A 21892-nucleotide genomic window follows, 5' to 3' on the forward strand; every position below is an offset into this window, starting at 1 on the left:
TCATATTTTGAGGGTTGTGCCGAAAGGATAAAAAATGTGGATCTATGAAAAAAAATAATTATCTGTTTTAACTCCTGTTCTCAAAATGCAAAAAAATCATTCGTTTTTTCGCTGTCGTCATCCGAATGCGACAGCTGTTGCCGTTTACCGGAAGTAGCAACAACAGGTAAACAAAAACCTCGTACTTTATAATTCTACATTCTGTTTTCATTTTTTATAGTCTTGTTACTTTCAACACCTCAGGTTTAGATACTGAATTGTAAAGAGTATGTGTATATTTATTACCTACCGATCCTAAGCAAATGATTACTGTTATTGTTCTGGAATGATGCTTATCACACTATATGTTGTGGATTCAGTTATTTCCTCTGTTCCAATGCAGGGAACATAATGTCTGGCAGTTTTTATTTTGTCATGGTTGGTCATCATGACAATCCGGTCTTTGAGATGGAGTTCTTACCGTCGGGAAAGACTGAATCCAAGGTAGGATGATCTGATAATACGAGTATGTCACCAGTTTTTTTCTGTGAAGATGTTTGATATTTCAATGAATGAGTGATTATTTTTATTATTTCACCCCAGGATGATCACCGCCACCTTAACCAGTTCATTGCACATGCAGCTCTGGATTTGGTGGACGAAAACATGTGGCTGTCTAATAACATGTACCTGAAAACAGTGGACAAGTTCAATGAGTGGTTCGTCTCCGCCTTTGTTACTGCAGGGCATATCCTTTACTATGTGGCGTTTTTTCCCTCAAACACCCAAAAGAATGAAGGAATAAGAAAGTAAGGAAGTTTATTTAGGCACATCGCAAACAATAAAAAGTGCATTAATTACTAATCAACAAAAGGGAACAACAGAATATTTCCCCATAATAACTTCTGCACAATACAATAATATTATACATAAACATAAATGTGCCCAAAAGGAGTAGGCTAAAGCCGAAGCTTTAAAGTGCCCACCCCTGTAACTTTTCTTTTCTTGCAAGGAAGCCAAATTCAAAACCAAACAAAAACAGAACTTTATCCCTTAAAGGAAATTAGAAAACAGATGAATGTAAATAAATAAATCGAATTACATTTTAAACTAAGAATAGTGTCGCTAGTGTTTGTATAGCACGTAAAACCCAAAGTAAATCTTTTGAAAAGTTAAATGTTTCAAACGTATAATAATATCGCCTGTGCCCTATATAGCATATGATACCCATGGAAAATATTGCTATAACAAATTTCTTTAGTATATTTATCTAAAATATGTATCGTATATAATGTATTATATTTATATAAATAAGTGACATTTTTAATGTCATCATCCAACTCGTTCCATAAATAAATAGATTTTCGGGTAGCACTATGGTTTTTCGATTTTGTTAAAGAATACTGTACTTTGAAGTTAAGGTTACGCAGATTGCCTTCCATCCAAACACTTTCTGTGCCGCTTATCCTCACAAGTGTAATTGTAACCTCTGCAGTCCTTTAGACATTTTGTGATTAAGGGCTTTACAAAAAAATGTGACTTGACTTGACTAGGGTCACGGGGGCATTGGAGCCCCTCCCAGCTATCTTTGGACAGTGGGCAGAGGACACCCTCAACTGGTTGCCAGCCAGTTACAGGCAGATTGTTTTTATTTTCTTTAATTCCCCGCCATACATATACGTTTCATCATGCTCCATGATGCGCGACAAGAAGATGGAATCAAGAACTTTTTTAATGATGTGTACGATTTATACATTAAGGTTGGTCACATGGCATAAATAGGCCATCACTAGTTAGTGTTTAATTATTTGTTTTATTTCCATGTCTTCCAGTTTGCAATGAATCCATTCTATGAGACGAATGCACCAATCCGATCCACCGCTTTTGAGAGAAAAGTGCAGTTTCTTGGAAAAAAACATCTTCTCAATTAACCATGACACATGCATAGTGGCCAGCTGTCAGTGTAATATGTTTATGATTTTTTTTCTGTCTTGGGTGTTAGTACTTTTTTGTCTTGTGGATTTTATGTAATAGACACAATTTGTTGATAAAATGATTCTCTGTCTGCAATACTTGCAATATGTACTTTCCTAAAACTAAATAACAGCAATGCTGTAATCACTACTAAGGATATCAATAAGGGCAAAAGGCCAATTGCAGTCTCCCACCCCTTTTTCAGCAGCCTGCAGAATATTTTAAAGGTCCTTTATCATCTCAAAAATATTTTTTGTTGACTGTATAGTGCTTTCAAATATCAAAAGATACAGATCTACAATATTAAACGTTGTTTATTCTTACAATTTATCTATTTAGAACTTTCTAAGCAAACCTTATTGAAAACCTTTTGGGTTTTTGATGTTTGTGTTATGGTAAAAACAAAAATAAATCAAAGGGCACTAACCTACGGAGTAAAAGGTTTGGACACATCTGGTTCTTATTCAACTCCATTATTGCTGATTAGATTGATCAAACCTCTGCATTCTTGTAGGCATAATTTTGTGGGATGTTTCATGTTAGAGGGCTGTTCAGTACTCTTTGCTAAATTTAAATAATCCCCGGTACAACACATATTAAGAAAGTTATATTTTGATGATAACTTTAATGCAAGTAGTGGCTTTTTCTTGTAGTTTTTTTTTAATAAACCAAAATGAAAATTCAGATTTGAATATTGAATTAGAAAAATAAACTATGGTAAGTGTACACAATTATTGAGTTTAGGAGTTCTAAGAATAAAAAGTTGTGAAAAAATACACATGATGTTGTTAGTTACAAAAAAAAAAACACATCTCCGGTCTCTTAGTTAAATATTTATACCTGTTAGCAAGTACTGCATGTTGTTTAATTTGTTTTTTTTTTACCATACGGCACTGTGTGCTTTGATGCATATAATGAAATGTCTGAATGTTTGATTTTAATATTCTAAAAATCAATCTTACCAGTACCTTTGCTTGTAGAAATTCATTAAAAACTCATAATTCTAAAAAAAGAATTTGGTTACCCTCATAAATGCCCCTAATTCGGTCTACGCTATCAGCTCCGAACCATTACTCACACCTCTCCCATGAGTCTAAGTGGAGCTCTGTGCCCATGACTGATGGCTCCATCAAGTCATTCTTATCTTTTCAGACGATAAAGCTTTTGAAAAAAAAAATCTCTCTTCAGATATTTCTTGGCCCTGCCGTGAGACTGCAACTAAAGTCTCACTTTCACGGTGGTCAGAATATAGCCACCCTTATCTTGGCTATACCTCCGAGCTTAACATTGTATTTTTGTGGCCATTTGAGGCATTCCATTTTAAAAGCACTGCAAAGAAATAGGTTCTTTTTGGCTTGATTTGAATCTTTCTGGGGTCATTTATGACAGTTCTTGAAGTTTTAACCTAATTGACTGGAGATACAATGCCAAGGACCTTTGGTCAACTGCCATTCCTTAGATCCATTAAACAGTCGAGAAGGGTATTCTAATGAGTGACCAGACAATACACATACAGATTTCCAGGTGCTTTATTTGTTGGTTGGCATATGGAGAACACAAAATGCAAATGAGCATTTCATTTCATTTGAAGGCAAAGAAACATCTGTGGTTTCTGAAATATTAACAGGCTTGATGTCATATCCAATTCCCACAATACCCCTGAATTGTTCTTTTAATAATATTCAGAACTGCACAACTGCTTTATCATAAGTTATTGTCGAGTGATTAATTTCAATATTTTTTTCAGCTTTTCAGTCTTAAATTACTTTCATCTTCTTATACTTTCTTTAACAAGTGATTAAATACAATATTGCGTTTCAATGTTCCAGTTTTAATGTTCATTTCTACTAGGAAACACCAGCACTTTGAGAACTTATCAATTTACAAGGCAATAACGTGCAAATGATGTAAAAAATAAATTGATGTGTTAGTAACATATGCCCAAGCAATAAGACATAATGCAATTTTTAATTATAAGATCGTCACATAATTGCACTCATCTACAGATTGGCATTTTCTTATGTGCCCACATAAAGCAATTGCGAAATGCAGTCGATTCATTCTTAAAATATGATCTCTGAACTGAGTAAATGATTCAGTGCTTGTTGCACATTTAGTGCTTCGCTTATTAAACTGGCCCACATCCGCAAGAAAAACCTTAGAGGACAAATCAAATACAAGTTCAAGGAAGGCGTCTATGCAGCCTCATCACCTTGACATATGTTATGAGCAGCATGTGGTGGCCGACCGAGGCTTTCTGTGCAGCTTGACTGTGTCCGTGGGGATGAGGTGGTCTGCTCGCTCATCCATGGCCAGAACCCTGCGTACAGCCTCCTCAAAAGCCGCTGCTACATTAGTGGCGTCCTTGGCACTGGTCTCGTAGTACGGATGCTCGCCGTTCTCCTGGCACCACTGCCGCGCCTCCTCGGTGGACACCTGTCTTTCGCTGACATCCAGCTTGTTTCCCAGCACCACAAAAGGGAACTTCTCAGGCTCCTTGACGTCGGCGTAGTAGATGAACTCCTTTTTCCAGTTTCCCAGGTTGAGGAAGCTCTGGTTGTCATCCACGCTGAAGGTGAGCAGGCAGCAGTCAGAGCCTCGGTAAAAAGGAGTCCTGAGGCTGCGGAAGCGCTCCTGTCCGGCCGTGTCCCAGATCTGCAGGGTCACTTGGTGGCCGTCCACCTCCAGGTCCTTGTTGAGGAACTCCACGCCAATGGTGTGGAAGAGATGCGCGTCAAACTTGTTGGTGACGTAGCGGTTCATAATGGAACTCTTTCCTACACCGCCGTCGCCCAGGAGGATTACTTTCAGCAGGGATGTTTTGGTCGACATGGCTGCTCAAGGAAAATCACTGCGGTGAAGGAAAGACACGTTTAAAAGGGTGTGACATCTTGGCATTTATATCCAAATATTAGCTTTTACTTTCACCTGAACCACATCAAATAATTGAAACTATGGATGTTAATTTCCACACTTTTTCAGACACGTACCCAAACCTTGAGTGGTCATCATTACCGATATCACAAGTACATTGAATTCCCTTTCTTTTGCAATAAATTATTTTGATGAGGGGGGTGAGGGACAAACAGAGTTGCTGGATACAACCGGAATGTTTGATGTTTGAGCTTGCATTACACACAGTCCAGTGTTTTTTCCGAATTGCTCAGTCTACAATTGAATGGATTTGGGAGTACAGTCCATAAACATGCCCGATTAAAGTCGCCGTTGACGATAAAACTCTGTTGGGGTGTGCAAGCTGGTGTTTATTGATAGAGGCGGGCAGGAGATTTAGCGCTATGCTAACGTAGAATCCGGCAAGAGTTACAATAACTTTAAGTGTACAGTTAGTGCTAATGTATCAGTAACAGTCTCTTAACTGTCATACTCAGCCAATTTCTCCCCATATAAATGGCTGCAATTCCCCTTATTTAGCGATAATAAACCTTACAAACATAACGGGGCACCAGTTTAACCACAGCAAGTCAAACTATGTAAAATACATGATAATATTAGCAATCTGCAATGATGTTGTCATTTGCTACCAGTGACCGAGACAATGCGGATTAGAACCAAAAACGACAAGACAACAAAAGTGTGCTGCAATAGGCTGCAGCAGACATTCTCGCTGGGGTAGCTGCCCGTCAATGCCTAGATCCAGCTTAACTCTAAAGAACAGGAGGACGCTTTACACCTACAACAACGGCAAACAAATGATGAAGGTTCTGTATCAGAGTCAGATCAAGACCTAATTCTTCTACTGGTTACCATGAAAAACAGTTCTATATGTGTTGTGTGGCAGCAAACCCAAAGATATTTAGAAAAAAAGACGATCAGGAGAGAGATGGTGGCCACCAGGCTGTACCTGCCCAACAAGAAGTGGTGCCCGGACTACCCAGGTGGTTAAGGGATCTGTGAACCGTAATAGAGACCACCCAATCATGCCTCCATATAAAAGTATCTAGTGACTAGAAATTCACACATGCAACACTGAGTAATTGATACAACACAAAAACATATGTTTCGTGTGCTCTGTCTTCATTTAAATGTGTGGTGCTTTACAAACTATGTTGTTGTAAAACTGGTTTTCATAGTTTGCAATAGTCTTTGCATCGTACAGCCCTCTGAGACTAAGGGCTTATACAAATAAACATGATTTGACTTGATATGGATAATCGTCTGATTTTATTTTTTTTGTGGCCGAGTAAACGATGCCCCTGGCCAATGAACTCATCAATTACTTTTGATACAATGTTTTACAGAGCGGAATTAATTTTCTACTAAAATAAAATCACGAGACGTGATGGCTGCCTAAAGACTCACCACTGATTGATTTAGGCGTCCTCCACTGGTCCGGATCATGTGGTGAAAGACCCTGCTACTCAGTCACATGCTCGTTTGTTCACTGTTTGTATGGACGGCCATGTAAGGTCCACTTGCAGTTCCTGTAGCACACAGCGGTTTAATATACTCAGCCGGGGAGCTCAAACGAGAGTGTAAAAACGTAAAAGATCGACATTTTCCCCAGTCTGCAGTTGTATCATTGCCGTGACGTGGTCATGTACATGTTGTGTATGCAGGTAGAATGCTGATGACATAATACGATGGAGGATATTACACGCGATAGCTAGATATGTTGCAGATAATTATGATGAAAACACAACACCTCGAAGATTTCCCCCCAGTCCGAAATATCAAAGCGACAACATTGATGATCGTACAACGTTGGCCAAGTTTACTTCAATGCAAAAGAAGCTACAAATCATTTCGCTGTATTAAACTATTGCACCGGTTTGAAAGCAATAAGTAAGGCAAATATCCGGTGGATTGTGCGTCGCCTTGCCTTTTTTCCTTGGCCAGAGATCAACAGTGTGTCCAGTCGTTTTCCTGAGCACTCCGAAGCCTCTTTGCTAGCTTTACCAGCCCTTGGGATGCTAACCGTAGTGCGCTATGAAGCGATGGGCACCCTCCGTCACGTGATATGATAGACCAATCAGCGACTCGGTTCGGACAATCAATAATGTAGCAACATTTTGGCCGGGATGTCAGCTCAAATGGTTCAGGTTTGCTTGTTTGACATTTGACAAATACAATATTTTTCCTTTTCACGTCACCTTAACAAATAGGGAGGTGTACTTAAGAAATTGCATCTAAGTATTCTGACAAACAGTATCTAAAATTATGGTTCTTCGAGCACAAGTCTAGTTTACCGCCTTACCAGACTCAAGTGTAAAGTAGCATAATTTCTTTCAAACAGTTGCACAAAGAACGGAACAAGAAATATATACCATAATTTCCAAACCAGAGTTTGTTAATAATTTAAGGAGCCAGAGTACGTCTCTCATGCCACACCCAAATATGAACAAGCCATGAGTGGCTGGCCAAATTGGGTCGAAAATGTTGTTGAAGGGCCAGTATTCTGCTGAAATGTCCTAACCATTGGGTCGAAAATGTTGTTGAAGGGCCAGTATTCTGCTGAAATGTCCTATCCATTTACATACCTGTCAACCTGTACGTTTATTATGCATTTTAAGACGTGTACAACGTACAAGAAAATCTGTACGGAAAAACGCAAATTTGTCAATTATGGTCCGGCATACGCCGACTATCACGAAACGGCAAATAAATCAAGTCTAACGAGTTCCCCGCGGTATCCTCTATCTCGGTATCGTTTTTTTCGTTTCAAAAGAAGCGAGCGGTTTGATGATTTCCCATCATGCATCATTCTGATCACACTTGAACAAAGTCTTAAAAACATCAGATTTTATGTGGTAGTTGTTTAGTGAAAGGAAGTCCGTCTCTTTTTAGAGAACCGGCTTTTTCAGCTCAACTCATTAAATAGAGCTCTCAAACGGCTCACTTGCTTTGATGCATTATATTACGAATTATTATGTTGTATAAATATGTTAAGAAAAAAGGGAAATATAAAAGGAGAAAATGAAAAAAGACAGGTTTGTGGTTATCCCTTTGATCAGTATATTAACAACAATAATTTAATGCTGAAAATGAATTAATAATTTGAATAAGAAAATTTGTTATGCTACTTAATTATATTTGCATGTATTTTTTCCTTCCAGGTGAACGTCCAAGCTAACAATTGCTTTCATAATCGCAGGTTCTGTTTGCCGTCTAATCATGCGTCCATGTTCTGCCCTCAGTGAGCAAGAAGAAGAATGGCTATCTGCAGTCGCAATTTATGTTAATGATGTCTTTGATGTCTCTTCTAAAAAACTTTTTTGAAAAAGCAATAACAAATCATTTTTCACAAATACAATTAATTTATTCCATCTGATAATTTAGGTTTTTGATCAGATATTAAATAAAATAGACTATTTAAATGTTTTGAATCATTATGCATTATTCGTATATTAATTTGAAATATGTTGGTAGGATAAAAAACTCTTATGTTAAGTTTTCCAAGTACAGTCACATTGAGTAAGACAAATTTAAAAAAAAACAACACATTTATTGTAAAACTTCTGAAAAATACACAAGCATAATTTACAGCAGTAAACACGCAGATCATTTCATTTAATATATTTCATCATGATAGCTTTATAAAACTTATACGTCTATCCACTTCACACTGTGCTACCATGAACAATTTCTGAACATAACCATTGCGGTTTTGACTTGCTAGTACTTTGAAAATTTTTATTAAAATACCACCATGCCATTTCAGCTGTTGGAGTATGTAATAACTAACTCTAAGAATGTCTTCACTTTTTGAAACGTTGCTGCCAGGACATTCATACAACCGATTCGTAAAAAATCTGCGAGTCATCTTCTTGACAAGGCCCCGAGGTCAACACAACGTTGTCCAGCCCAATCTCCCCTCCAATGCCGATTCCACGCTCTGCTTCAAAGATGATCTGTAGGATATACATCGTAATCATTATTCTCCTTCTTACTTATCGTTTAGAATTTCAAATTGAATGGTCTTTTCCACACTATAAAGTGCACCGGATTATGAAGCGCACCCCAACCCCCCAAAATAGTCTTTTGTCATATATTTTGAGTCTACAATCGTGTATAACTGTTGGGCTCTTTCCACACTTACGGGATCTTATAGTGCAACGATTGATCAGTTGATATGTGTCATTGATTAAAATCACAACATATTTTTTTTCAACGGGAACCAAACCAGGCGACAACACTCTACTATTAGACCACTAGTGGTCGAGATAACATAGGAAAGGGCAATCAAGATTATTTCATTATCGCACTATTTTTACTCACAATGTTAGAAATACTGATTTGCATAGTGCATTTTGTCTTGCAATATGAACGCGAAAAGAAGGAGGATATTACACGCAATAATAATCGCTTCAGACAGAGGTTAGACAGTCTCCCCACTTCTTCCCCTTTTTATCAATAACATAACGGTTTAATATGTATACTTACGTAAAATAAACTTGTATGGTGTTTTGTTGAAAGAGTTTTTTTCTGTTTATGTCTTTTACAACTTTATTTATGCGCAGGTAAAGAAGTGGAGCGATGGCTTAACCTATCACAATTCTGAACAAAATACACTATGCAAATCAATGTTTCTGGCCCATTATAACTAGTGTGATAATGAGATAAGCTCTAATGCTTTTTCACATGTCATATGTTCCACTGGTAGACTTGTGGTAAAGAGTCAGCGCTCTCCCTGCCGCGACCTGGGTTCGATTCTTGTTGCAGGGACACTTGTAATATAAGTGTATAAATAGCCCAAAGATTATACACCAATAAACACGGTAGCTCTTACTGTAGAATTAAAATAACGCCACGACCCAGGTTCGAAATCCTTTGCATACAATGTATTGTGATGATTATCCATTTATCAATTGATGTAAAAATACAATACTGTAAAACCTAGTGTAGTAATGGAGACCTATAAATACAGTTTAAATTTCCAATCTCAGTATCTGCAGTATCCACTGACTTATAAGGCGCACTTTAAAATTTCTGTCCAATTTGGGGGTTTTAGGTGCACCTTGCACCAAGTATGTTGGTATATTGATCACTAAATGACTCACAGATTGTGGCGCTTCCTCTTTCCAGGCCACGGTGAGAAGCTCGGTCTGCCATTCCTGATTCTTGCTGCGGCTTTGCTCCCAAACCGGGTAAGCGTTATTATCTAGGAGCACCTTGAGCGTGCCAACGTTCTGCCCCACCACATGGTAGTTGAATGTCAGACAGAAACTGCCTTGTGTGGTTCTATCACTTAGCAGCAATTTTAGTTTGGCCACGTTCTGCTGTTCCCCAAGGAGACCACTTATAGCCATGTAGTACTCAGCACCTGGAGAAAGAGTTAAGGTTTTTTATAGAAGTTCTGCAGCCTTTTGTCAATGAGCAAATATCATATTTAAATGTGCATCCGGGCTACGATTAGTCAATGTTGTCGACAAAAAATGTTATTGGAAAAACTCGAGAAATTATCTCATTGTCGACTCTTGTCGCCAGACATGTTTTTCCCTCAGCGTGAGGTATCTTCAGCGTCAACATCACGTACGTGCACTGACACTCCTCTAGTTTGGAAGCATTTTAGGCTGGATAGGGCCAACTAAGGCTAGGTACACACTCCAGGGAAATCAGTTTTTGCACAGATGGGATCTGTATCCGATCTGTTAATGTCCGTCTAAACAGCCTATATCTGCTTTTTTTCACACCAGACTCAGGCCACTTTCCTATGTGGTCCAAAATCTGATACATATCAGATCTTTTGGAATGCGACTTCTGTCTGAATGGTCAAAGTGCACCTCCACGTCATTAATAGCCGGATCAACCAAGCGGGTGGAAGCAGATAAAACAACAACTGTGGATGATTACATGGAGTGTCATTAAATCACACATTCATGGAAGCTGAAGACTTTTTACTTTGGAACTCACAGAACAACCAACATCCCATCGCAGATTCACAGCATGTTGCTCGAGTTTGATCTTAAAGCGATAATATCCTATAGTGGTAATTAACAATATTTACATTCAAATCCCACCACACAGACAGCATTCAATAGGGGAAAGGGAGGTTTTGGATTTAATTAATATTTGGGGGGACAAAGCTCCACGCTTAACTTCCATGAGTGCTTCCAAAAACATGAGTGCATTGCGTGTGACGTCACGTGTTCTCTTCAGCGCAAGTGGACCAAGTGTGACAAGTCGCATACAAGTTGCATTGAGTTGCAAATGTGAAAGATCTCACAAAAACTTTGGATTTCACCAATAAATCAGGTTGAGCATTGAGCTTTGCCGTGAGAACCTAGCCTCATTGACTACCTGCAAAGTTTGCAAAGCAGACCTGTGATGCACCAAGAAAAATCATGTTGGACAGTGGAACGAAACAGAGTCTAACTCTGTTCAATAAAAGCTGTATTTTTCATTGAACTAATTTTTCTTGTGTTTACTACCATTTGCCACACAATTAAGTCAATTTCATGCTAAATTTAAGACAAAATTAATAATTATCCAACTGTTCCACTATTCATTTCAATAATTGTTGACTCGTCGACTATTAAAATATTTGTTAGTCCTCTTCTATATGCATAAATCATAACTGGCATTCATTCAAGTAATTAATGAAATTATGTTGGATCATTATTTGCAAAAAAAATGCATTTTCTTACCTTTGCCATGGTAAGCTACGCTCCAGTCCATGTCATCCGTTTGGTCTTGAACCCACTCACATGCTCCCTGATCAAAATTGCAGTCCATGATGAACTCTATTGTAAAAAAAGGACAACAGTTATCATCCTATTTGTCTGGGAAACAGCCATTGTTTGTTCATTTTATTCAAATTCTGCTCGTTTACTACACAGATTTGCATCATTAATACACATTTAAGTCTCTTATACTTCATATATTGTTTTACATTTTATTGACATGAGAAGGGTTCCCAGACTACTTTGTGATTCAGTTATTGTAAATTCATTATATTGCAGACTTTATTGGTAATTTGTGAGATTTTCTCCCAGTTTCTGGTTGAAGGCATATTAATTAGAAAGTATTTAGTGTGTGAGCTTGACGGGGTGGGTTCTAATATCCTAATTTAAGTCATACGACTGTGCCCCAAAAAATAAAACTTGAAAAGACCACCTTTTTACCTTGTCGAAATGCAATCATTGCAGGAAGGGCTGCTTGAAACATTTTAGCAGCAAGAGTTGGAATAATGCTGTATTCATTTCCAGATGTTTTTATAGGTATAGTGTGTAATTTCTAGTGCCTTCTAGTGCTACAAAAACTTTCAGTAAAAAAACAACAATATTGATTTAAATACTATGCAAAAGTACTTCAACCATCACACCGATGTTAATTTTTTTTAAGAATCCTGGGTCGACAAAATTTGTATTTGTTTTACATCGTGGAATCCCTACCTAAGGTCGCCACCATGTTTTGTCTAGCAAGTTGCTGCTATGCTGTATTCAGTGGCAATTTTTTTGTTTGCATTACACAATACAGTGCTAGCTACTAGTCAAATATTACAAACTGGGGCTTTAAAGAAATGTATTAGTCAAAGAAAAATATTAATCAAAGTGAAATGTGTAATATTTGGTGACATTGAGTGGCGAACTAAGAGAATGCACCAATTTTGATGCTAGCCTTTAGTAATATAGTAGCAGATTTTGCAGGCCTACCAATAATCATTTGGAGTGATGAGCAAGCAGCCCGCTGTGACATACTTAGTTTAAATAGCAAACAAAAGGCAAACATGATTGTTTATTGAAACAATACTGTTTTTTTCCTATACGAACAACATATTCGTTCCCCATATAATGGCTCTAAATTTTAAACATCGTGCCCTTAAACTAAAAAGTTATTGTCTTAATTACTATCAACTTTAAAAATTCCAAAGTATTGAGTAAAAATTTGAATACCTTCCTGAATTGGCGTTGTTTCGAACAGTTTGACTTCTCTGGCTGGACCAAAGACTGATTCAAACTCCCTTGGTGCTACATTGAGAGATAAGTGACAAATTCAAGTGACCATGTATCGTGGCTCTCAGCAGAAAAAAAGACTATAATTTGTCACAAATTTTATCTCAATATGTATCTTGAGCTTATGATGCAAAATCCATAGACTGCCTTTTTTCCACAGCAAGTTTAGACGTGCGCAGCTGTCACTCACGTCTTGACTGGAGAGGAACTGTGACTAAGATACAGCCCTGGAGACTTTGAAGGCTCTTGTAGCAATCACCCCCAAGGCAGGAAGTTTCAGACCTCAGAGGAGTGACAGCTGGACCTGTTTAACCTGAACACTTTTAAGTGGTCTATTGCAGTGAAAGATCTTGAGTTCTGATGACAGAGTTTCCTTCTAGGTTTCTTTCTGTTTGCATGACAGCTGTTTTGGAGAACGCATAATAAAAGGCTTCTTAACCTTCTCCCAGGGTATAGGAAGCTGATCCGGGACAAGTTGTATCTATTAGTGCTCACTTGCCAGTAGTAAAAAAAATCTCCAGTAGGAGATGTATGCCTCAAGGTCTGTTTCATGCCATTTAACTTCTTTCACAGACTCTGCTTTTTCCCTCAATAATGTGGCGGAAATGCAACCAAAAGTTGAAGGCATATTTTTGCAGGCCACACTTTTCACCATTTCCTTATTAAAGGGCGCAATTTTGTGTCTACATGATCCACTAATCTTGCAACACGCGCGGCTTAAAATCAGTCAAGGTGGCTCTGAAGGAACAGATAGAGACTGTCTCCCTTGTACGAAGACCTCAAGCGTGCTATTTAGTCATTGTATCATGATGATTAAGAGTTTTACATATTATGCTCCTCATTAATTGGTGCTGTGATTCATTATTATTCAACTATCCTGTTATCAGCAATTAGACCAATTCAAATGTTTCTTCTCATGCAAACTTTTTTCTATCCTTACTTTGTGACTTCCTGGAAACTTGAACTCAAAATTGTGCAAATGAGAAAGGTAGCCACTCTCAGAGGAGTGAGAAGGTGTCAGGTAGAATTTCCAAATTGCTTATTGCCCCAGGTGACAGTCTCAGTCTACACTTACTAAACCATTTTCTGAGTTTAATTACAACCTGCTTATCCTGATGCTACATCACTAGTAAGTGAAGGAGGAACAGGATAAACGTGCTCTGTAGATTTGAAAAGTAATGCTAAACAGGTTACTGTCCAAAGACTTAAAAAATTGACTTACTAAAAACATCTCCTCTATGATTGAGCCGGTTATTTTCTTCTTTTTCCTCCTCTTCTTCTTCAGTTAATCCGCCCACTGGTCCCTCAGTTGGTTTGTCATAGTCAAAAGGCTGCTGGTGGATTCTCGGATATGGGGTCACCACTGGTTCAGGGATAGCATTTTTTATGTCCTCATGCTCCAGCGCACCTCCCAGATTTCCGTCCCTTTCTTCGTAGTTTGGTATGGCTATTGGCAAAAAGATAAACAAAATTAGGCATGTGATAAACATGCAAATTACTTTTTCTAGGTGTTTGGCACCGATGCGTTGCTGAAATCACAATTTCATTAACAGCAAAAAGTGGAAGCTCATACATTAACTGGTAAGTACATGCAATATTATTGTCATTTAGATGTATTAACTAGTTACATAATGTACAATCAAAGGCCAATATCAGTCAATAAAATACTATGAGACGACCTAACCAGACACGAGCAAAGTTAGGGTGATGACTTCTCGGCAGCATTCAAGAAAGCAAGCGCTTAATGGAGTTGCCGGGCAGGGAGGTAGCAGTAAAAGTAGTGTATCAAATTCCACACAGTCTCACCATTGAGGACATGATCTGCTCTGCCTTTGTTTCCATTCCATGACCTCTGGTAAAATGGCTTGACTATGAAAAATAAAAGCACCTTCAGCTCAATCCACAGTTATCTGTTAAACGGCCAAAATTGATTTGCACATATAGCATGTCTTTGAAAAAGGGTGATGAGACCTCTTGTGTCTTTCAAGTTGATGAACTGACATTTTTTTTAAAGCGTGATGACAGTCTATGGCTCTCCCCAACATCTGCAAAACTTTGATCAAATGCAGTAAAGTCTCGGACATCACCGGTGATGAATTAAGGCTCAACTAAAAATATGCAGTAGTCAGTTCAGCAATGTCAGGGAAAGAAATGCATCCGTTTTTTTTTTTCCAGACAATGGGAAACTTGAGACTATTTGGTTGGTAATTCAATTATGTGGGATCTCACCAGAGCATTCAATGCCATTGCCTCGGAAGCCTGTCTTGCATCTGCACTTGTATGATCCTTGAGTGTTCAGACAGACAGCATGAGGGCTGCACTTGTTGGTGCTGGATGTACACTCATCAAGATCTGGACATTGAAAGGGAATTTGTGTCCCGTTAGGACCATAAGAAAACACAGAATCATTTAGTTTACCTTACCTACACAGTCGTATTTGCCATTGACATATTTCAGATCAAACCCATCCTGGCACTTGCAATAGTAGCTGCCAAATGTGTTCACACATTGCCTGTTATAAGGACAAAGGTTGCTTCCAGTAACACATTCATTTATGTCTGGAACAAAACACAGAATTCCAAATTACCAAAACAGGATTCCATTAACAACCCCAGAGGATCAACTGGTTAGAAGTCACTTCTCCCTTGCATTGCGAATCAACTTCTACAAATACGGTAATTTGTATTTGTCCAGTAAGCACAGAAATGTAGATATCAGTCACAGTTCTCATTCTATTGTTTTATTTTACTCTAGCTTTTTGATCTAAGTTGTGTTCCAAACTCTGTAATAGGGTTGCTTGGTTAACGTCATTTTCACAAAATGTCAATGCTCTGAAAAAATATTCTCATTAGAATTACTGGTAGTCAAAGCAAAAAAAATGTGTGATTGCATTGCACACTGCAAAAATAAATCACACTAAACTTTGATTTTTTTTCTCTCTTTTTGAGTAGATATTGTATGTAAACACAGGAATGTGTCCAAGAATTAGAGTAAAGTTCTTTATTTTCTGTAATGCTATAAAGAAATTATACATATATTTGTAGAGTTTGCATGTTCTCCCAGTGCTTGCGTGGGTTCCCTCTAGGCACTCCAGTTTCCTCCCACATTCCAAAAACATGCTTGTCAGGTTAATTGCCCAGTCTGAATTGTCCCTAGGTGTGAATGATCAAGTGAGTCGAACTGGCTGGCAACCAGTTCAGGGTGTCCCCTGCCCACTGCCCGAAGATAGCTGGGATAGGCTCCAGTAGCCCCGTGACTCGACTGAGGATAAGTGGCGCAGATAATGGATGGATGCATATATATATATATATATATACTGTGTGTGTGTGTTTGTCTGTATGTGAGTATACTTATTAAACTGAGAGGTTGTTGAAGGACAGGTCAAGAAGTGGATACTGTTTAATCCATCAGAATCCACTATGCAAATCAGTTTTTTTGGCACTGTGAGTAAACATAGTGTTATAATGAGATAACCTCTAAAACCTTTTACATGTATGTCTGCACCATTGAAGGACTAGTAGCAAAGTGTCCCGGATTTAGCTCTGAATCCTGATGTATATGATTGTGAATTGGTTTGTAATCATTTTTGCTTGATTACGTATAGCACATATTCAGAATTATGTGTACAGTCAACTAAAATTTTATGTAGGACTGCACATCTATGAACAATGTATAAACTTCCAATCTTATACACCATGTTCTTTGGAGTAAACACCTTTAATGTTCTGCCCAATTTGAGGTTTTTAGGTGCACCTTATAGTCAAGAATATACGTTAATTGCCTCCCTCCAGTTTACCGGCCAAGCACAAGAGAATCCCTCCAATCCCTAAAGTCAAGTGTTTCCCTCTTTGTGTATCGAGCTATTTCATCATTTGTCTTTGATTGTAGCATGTTAGACAAATGCTTGTTTGTTCTTTAGAAGTGCCCATTGCTCACCTATGCAAGTTCTCTCATCTGGTGCCAGTTGCAGCCCTGCAGAAGGGCAGAGGCAGCGGATCTCCCCCTGAACTTCCTCACAGCCGTACTGACAGTGAGCAAGCAAGCAGGTCCTAGAATCTAACGTATGGTCAGTAATACACATAAACATTATACACATTACCAAGTGCGGACAACTGTGGTTGGACGTAACTCACTGCCGCAAGAACCGTCAGGCATCAAAGTATATCCGTTGAGGCAGTAACACTTGTAGCTGCCGTGGGTGTTCATGCAACGATGTTCGCATGGCCGAGGGATCAATCCACATTCATTCAAATCTTCAAATATATGAGAATATATATTTTTAACTTTTTCTTTGTCATCTGAAAGCTGTACTTTTGAATCTAACACCTTCGAATAAATGTCAAATTTACCCTGGTTGCATGTTTTTCCAGTGTAACCTAGGAAGCACTTGCATTTGTTGGGACCAACGCATTCGCCATTCTTGCAGCCTGGCTCGCACTGAGCTGGAAAAGCATTCAGGATGGAAAATCAGACACATATTAGTATTCGGAGCGAGGAGATTGATTACAATCTAACCGCAAAGTACTGCCATGAATTTGTACGAGGTAACTAATTGAACTTTACATTTTGTGTAGACGAATGACTATAAAGCCCTCTATTTTCAGACTAACCATGGATGTCTATTGGAATTGAAGGTGGTGTGGTTTTCAGTTTGTCTTTATAGACAAAGCAAAATTTGCACCTTCAGAGCTGAAACAGAAAACATTTATTCAACTTCCTTTATAAACGATAATAGTGTACAGTAATGCATTAAATGAAAAGAATATGACAGTGTCATTGGCTGAGTTTGGCTGACTTAAAAACAGATGGGTCAACTTTGTCGACCACTTTTTATGTCTATGTTGTATTGACATAACAGTGAACGACAGAAAAAAGAATGCTGGTGTCGAAAAGGTTATCTTGTGGTTGAATTTAAATTCTGCAATGCAAAATTCTCAAAAAAGTTTGGTCAAAAATGAGCCAGGTTTGCATGAAAAAACGACTAACCCAATACTTGGGTTGACTTTACCCAGCGTCCTACCTTGTTCTGCAGAAAAACCCTATGAAAATTGAATATGTTTTTTCTTTTTTCCTCACAAAACTCATCAAACAAGAGTAACAACTAGAGTAATAACACCCTCTAAAATTAGTTCATTTTATACTAACCAGGTATCTCGCTTGGAACAACCCAAACAATTGGGTCGTTTTGTGCAAAACAACCCAGAAAAAATGGACCATATAGATTCACGTTTTTGGTTGGTCTCGTTTTAGAATGTGTTTTAGAACGTGTGTGTTCAAGGCAAAGTCAAACTGTGTGCCAAGTCTTTAAAGGTGAGATATAATGAAATATTAAACCTTTACACAAAAGACTACCGGTATTTAATTATTATATCTTACGTTTGACGCAATTGCAGTGTCTTTTCTTATGAAATAAAAATTTTTTAGTAGAGGCAATTAACACCAGGAAGTGGGATGATTTGTTCACAAAAAACATGCCTATTTTAAACAAAGCACCCACTGTCCAGACATGCTTTTAGAACTTTTAATTTAAAGAAATAGCTCAGGCTATTGAATGTTTTTCCCTGGTTATGTTCCAGATGGTTGATGTCTAAATACTTCTGACATTTAGTTTTTCAAATGGGCTTTGTTTGATAGATGCTAATTGTATCACTACACTGCAAGGAATGCCTAAGAAAACTCAAATTGAGGGATCCTGCCTTTTGACAGAACAAAATACTTCCAAGCGGTTTTACTCAATAGGGGGCACTGGTTGGAGTGCAAGAATGTGCTGGAAATCTTACAGATGGGTGAGTGGAACATACTGCCATGTTGAATGCATTTTGTGTTAGGAATTGGCATTAAAGAATAAAGAAATGTTGATATTTGCCAGATGTATCTCCTTTAACAGATGGTCCCACATAATCTATGGCATACAATTGTCAAACTTTCCTCTTTTAATTGTATGCTGTTCTTTGATCTGTAGTTATGAAAAAAACAAAAGCAACTGTTTGATATCAAGGTGTTATCTGTTTTTACAAATGGACATATCTATCATCCTTGACCTCTCTTACCCTCACACTGGCCTCTGCGATTTTTCTTCCAACCATAGCAACACTCCAGCCTCCTGCCATAGCGACACACACCCGGTTGATTTCCAGTAGAAACTTGTCTGAGCTGTCTTTGTAGAGGAACAGAGAGTTTCAAGGTAAGATGTGTAATTTTATTGTCCGTCCATTTTTTATAGCCGATATGGAAAAGTTTGCAAATGGTGCTTGAAGGAAAATGACATTGAAACATGTGCAGCGTAGTGGTCCATGTAAGCATAATCGAAAGGAAACATGCACACACTTATTTGTAGTTTTTTCAAGCTAATTATAGCTGTGGCGTAAAAAAAAACGTAATCAAAGACATCCCCTTGCATAGAATGTCCCATGAACCAAATCTCAGTTGACAGGAGCAAATATCAGTTGACAGGATGTTGGTTATAGCGTGTGAAATAACCGTAATCATACTCTTCCTGCATATTCGCACCTTACCCACACAACATCTCATTAACTGCCAAACCCAGAGTACATGTTTATGTATGTTTTCATGTGACCATAACAAGAAAACTTGATTTTGAAGAGGAGCTGTTTTATATGTTTTGTTTTTATTTTATTTTTAACGAAATTCAATTATTGTTATACTTCATCATCATGGTGCATTACTGGTAATGATAGAATGACAAATTATAGAGGCTTTGTATTGGCGGATGGATGTTTTAATATAACCTATTTATTGCCTTCAAATATTTACTGCAATATGCTCCCTTTATAACTAAACCTAAATCTAAAAAAAAACACATAAGATATCCAAACTTCTCTGCTAATGGGCTGAGATTTTTTTCTTTGCTTTATTCTATTTGCACTCCCCCAACCACTCCCACATAATTGTTACCCCTTAGGCCCAAAAATGTCCTCATCTTTTTTATGGTAAAATAAATTCTATTTCATATTGAGCAAACAATGCTGCACCACAGGGTATAGCTTTTTGTTTTCGTAATCTTTTTTGAAAGTGTTCATCAAATTCATTAAGACAGAGAAATATTTCCTTACAAAATTAGAAAAAAAAGCTTAAAATCAGTAAAACTATTGACTATCGTGAGGCCCCTTCTAGAGGTTTGTTATTTTCCCCGTGCTGAGTTTTTCCTTGCCAGCATGTTGGTTTAAGATCAGGAGATGGTGTACAGTAATTGTAATCCTGTGAAGTCCTTTGAGACATTTTGTGATAAGGGCTATAGAAATAAATATGACTTGACTTTCCGTTAGTTTTGCTCATCTTAAGAATTATTATTGTTTTAAAAGTTAGCAATATAGATTAAAATGAGAAAAGCAAAGTACTATGAAAATGGGGTTAGATTTATTCTTTTTTGACGCCTTGTGTTATACCAAAACTATGAATAAAGAGCAAAATCTCTCTCTCTCTCTCGCTCTCTCTCGCTCTCTCTCTCTATATATATATAAAATCATACACTTATATACTGTATAAATATATATATACACTTATGTACTGTATAAATATGACACAATTGATATTTCACAATAATAATACTCCAGTCTATCAGTTAATTGACCTACAAACAGTTGGACAAACAAACCTGAGTAATATGTGCCACAATTTTATGGCCATGGTTTACGTTCCACTGAGGGATATTCTTGTGTGCTCTTTTTTTGTCCGCCGGCACTTCCTGTCCTCAGGCATCAGCATGTCAGCCGTCACATTTAGAATAATGTACAGGGCAGAGGGATACAATTGCACGTGCATATATATAATTGTAGTCATCGGACGTTATTGTACAAAGAGATAAAAGATTTTCAGAATTGCAAATTAAAATCAGTCAGCTAGCTTATACATTTTGCAGTATTGGCTCCAGAAGGACTACAGGAATCTGAGACAGTCGTTAAATCAATCAAAATAGACTATGCGAGAGTGACAGGTGCTTTGTAGGTATCCAGCTCCTTTTCCCTTTTTTGAAGACTTTGGAGAGGTGCAAACATTCTGTTACAATAATTGTAAAAGTATTACTATTAACTTTTTTTTGTCATCCGAAAGATATACTTTTGAATCCAACACCTTCGAGTTATTGTCATATTTACCCTGGTTGCATGTTTCTCCAGTGTAAAGTCTACAGCCCAAGTTTGAAGTTTAGATCTGTTTCTAATTTCACCCCACCCCCAACCACATCAGTCATATGAATAAAAAAACAAAACAACAACATCTCACCCACTAACACTTGACCAACTCACCTATGTGCTCCTGCACCTCGAGATGAAATGTGGAAAAGGAGAAAAACAGCACAGATGAATGTGATTGGGTTCATCTCTGGGAGTTCTGGTACTCAAAATTGGCTTTTGTGTTTCTTAAAAGAGGTCCTCTTTATTGCTCCTGTACGTTTGTCAATCCTTATTTTTTAAAGTTTTGCATTTAGTTAAAAAAAAAAACCTCCTCCAGAGTAGTAAAAAATAAATATTTCTCCTCAAAGTTGCAGCAGTCCTCAGTCTGTCATTTATTCGCTCTTTCCTGTCTGGAAATATAGAAATGAGGAGGACTAGGTTGGTGGTGAAGAAGGGGTGGGTGAGTTTGTAAGCGGGGTGGGGATTAGGTCTCCTCACTGAAACCCAATACACATACCACATGGAATTCCTACTGCAGGTCAGCAAAGAGGTTGGAAACAAATGAGAGTGATCCATTATTTTTTTTTTGTCTAACTTGGGAGAATGATGAATACATTTGCTTGACTTGCGTTTTGTGCTTCATAATGTGATGAGCTTTATTAGTACCAACATGCTTACTTTCACAAGGTCACGTCCTAAACATCTGTAATCACATGTCAACATCTGGGCCTCTCTCGCCTCAGGGATGGAAGTTTGTGCGATTTGTATGGAGGTTGTAAACAGCTGAGTAAACAACTGTGTTGAAGGGACAGTATGTAATATTTTACCACTCCATTGGACTGTATTGTGTAGTGCAACTGAAAGTGAATGCTAAAAAGCACAAGAAAGGATACA

At 37.8% G+C, this 21892-nt stretch overlaps 3 protein-coding genes and 1 long non-coding RNA gene across 6 annotated transcripts; 2 read left to right on the forward strand and 2 right to left on the reverse strand.

Moving 5' to 3' along the window:
• The first annotated feature begins 5 nt into the window (after window positions 1-5).
• On the forward strand, window positions 6-2393 carry trappc2 (trafficking protein particle complex subunit 2). Of its 2 annotated transcripts, none has more exons than XM_088353366.1 (5): window positions 6-166; window positions 383-483; window positions 583-726; window positions 1653-1739; window positions 1812-2393. In XM_088353366.1, exons 2-5 carry the CDS (start codon window positions 391-393, stop codon window positions 1908-1910), a joined length of 423 nt encoding a protein of 140 aa, XP_088209492.1. In that variant the 5' UTR covers window positions 6-166; window positions 383-390; the 3' UTR covers window positions 1911-2393. The 2 variants fall into 2 exon arrangements, with proteins under 2 accessions (XP_088209492.1, XP_088209493.1); XM_088353367.1 differs by lacking the exon at window positions 6-166 and adding an exon at window positions 172-266.
• Window positions 2394-3464: 1071 nt separating this feature from the next.
• On the reverse strand, window positions 3465-6960 carry rab9a (RAB9A, member RAS oncogene family). The gene is made up of 3 exons (XM_088353365.1): window positions 6794-6960; window positions 6274-6395; window positions 3465-4804 (listed from the first exon to the last, which is right to left on the reverse strand). Exon 3 carries the CDS (start codon window positions 4783-4785, stop codon window positions 4177-4179), a length of 609 nt encoding a protein of 202 aa, XP_088209491.1. The 5' UTR covers window positions 4786-4804; window positions 6274-6395; window positions 6794-6960; the 3' UTR covers window positions 3465-4176.
• Window positions 6721-11304, forward strand: LOC148353168 (uncharacterized). Its single transcript, XR_015852755.1, has 4 exons — window positions 6721-7013; window positions 8695-8824; window positions 9997-10058; window positions 10608-11304. It is a non-coding gene; the product is annotated as an uncharacterized LOC148353168 (long non-coding RNA).
• egfl6 (EGF-like-domain, multiple 6) lies at window positions 8526-21437 on the reverse strand. Of its 2 annotated transcripts, XM_088353361.1 has the most exons (13): window positions 21131-21437; window positions 18917-19023; window positions 17216-17308; window positions 17000-17119; window positions 16803-16922; window positions 15290-15424; window positions 15096-15218; window positions 14673-14735; window positions 14089-14313; window positions 12807-12881; window positions 11559-11654; window positions 9972-10234; window positions 8526-8822 (listed from the first exon to the last, which is right to left on the reverse strand). In XM_088353361.1, exons 1-13 carry the CDS (start codon window positions 21202-21204, stop codon window positions 8700-8702), a joined length of 1617 nt encoding a protein of 538 aa, XP_088209487.1. In that variant the 5' UTR covers window positions 21205-21437; the 3' UTR covers window positions 8526-8699. The 2 variants fall into 2 exon arrangements, with proteins under 2 accessions (XP_088209487.1, XP_088209488.1); XM_088353362.1 differs by lacking the exon at window positions 14673-14735.
• Window positions 21438-21892: the final 455 nt, after the last annotated feature.

This window comes from Urocampus carinirostris, chromosome 14, assembly GCF_059441175.1.
Source record: "Urocampus carinirostris isolate Australia breed hairy pipefish chromosome 14, RoL_Ucar_1.0, whole genome shotgun sequence".
Taxonomy (NCBI): Eukaryota; Metazoa; Chordata; class Actinopteri; order Syngnathiformes; family Syngnathidae; genus Urocampus; species Urocampus carinirostris.

Coding starts and splice junctions, on each gene's coding strand:
- trappc2 (XM_088353366.1), top strand. CDS start 391: ATGTCTGGCAGTTTTTATTTTGTCATGGTTGGTCATCATGACAATCCG. Junction 727..1,652: donor CCGCCTTTGTTACTGCAGGG/CATATCCTTTAC, acceptor TTCCCCGCCATA/CATATACGTTTCATCATGCT. Junction 1,740..1,811: donor TGTACGATTTATACATTAAG/GTTGGTCACATG, acceptor CATGTCTTCCAG/TTTGCAATGAATCCATTCTA.
- rab9a (XM_088353365.1), bottom strand. CDS start 4,785: ATGTCGACCAAAACATCCCTGCTGAAAGTAATCCTCCTGGGCGACGGC.
- egfl6 (XM_088353361.1), bottom strand. CDS start 21,204: ATGAACCCAATCACATTCATCTGTGCTGTTTTTCTCCTTTTCCACATT. Junction 14,736..15,095: donor CAATGGCATTGAATGCTCTG/GTGAGATCCCAC, acceptor TATTTTTCATAG/TCAAGCCATTTTACCAGAGG. Junction 12,882..14,088: donor TCATAGAGGAGATGTTTTTA/GTAAGTCAATTT, acceptor CTCTCAATGTAG/CACCAAGGGAGTTTGAATCA.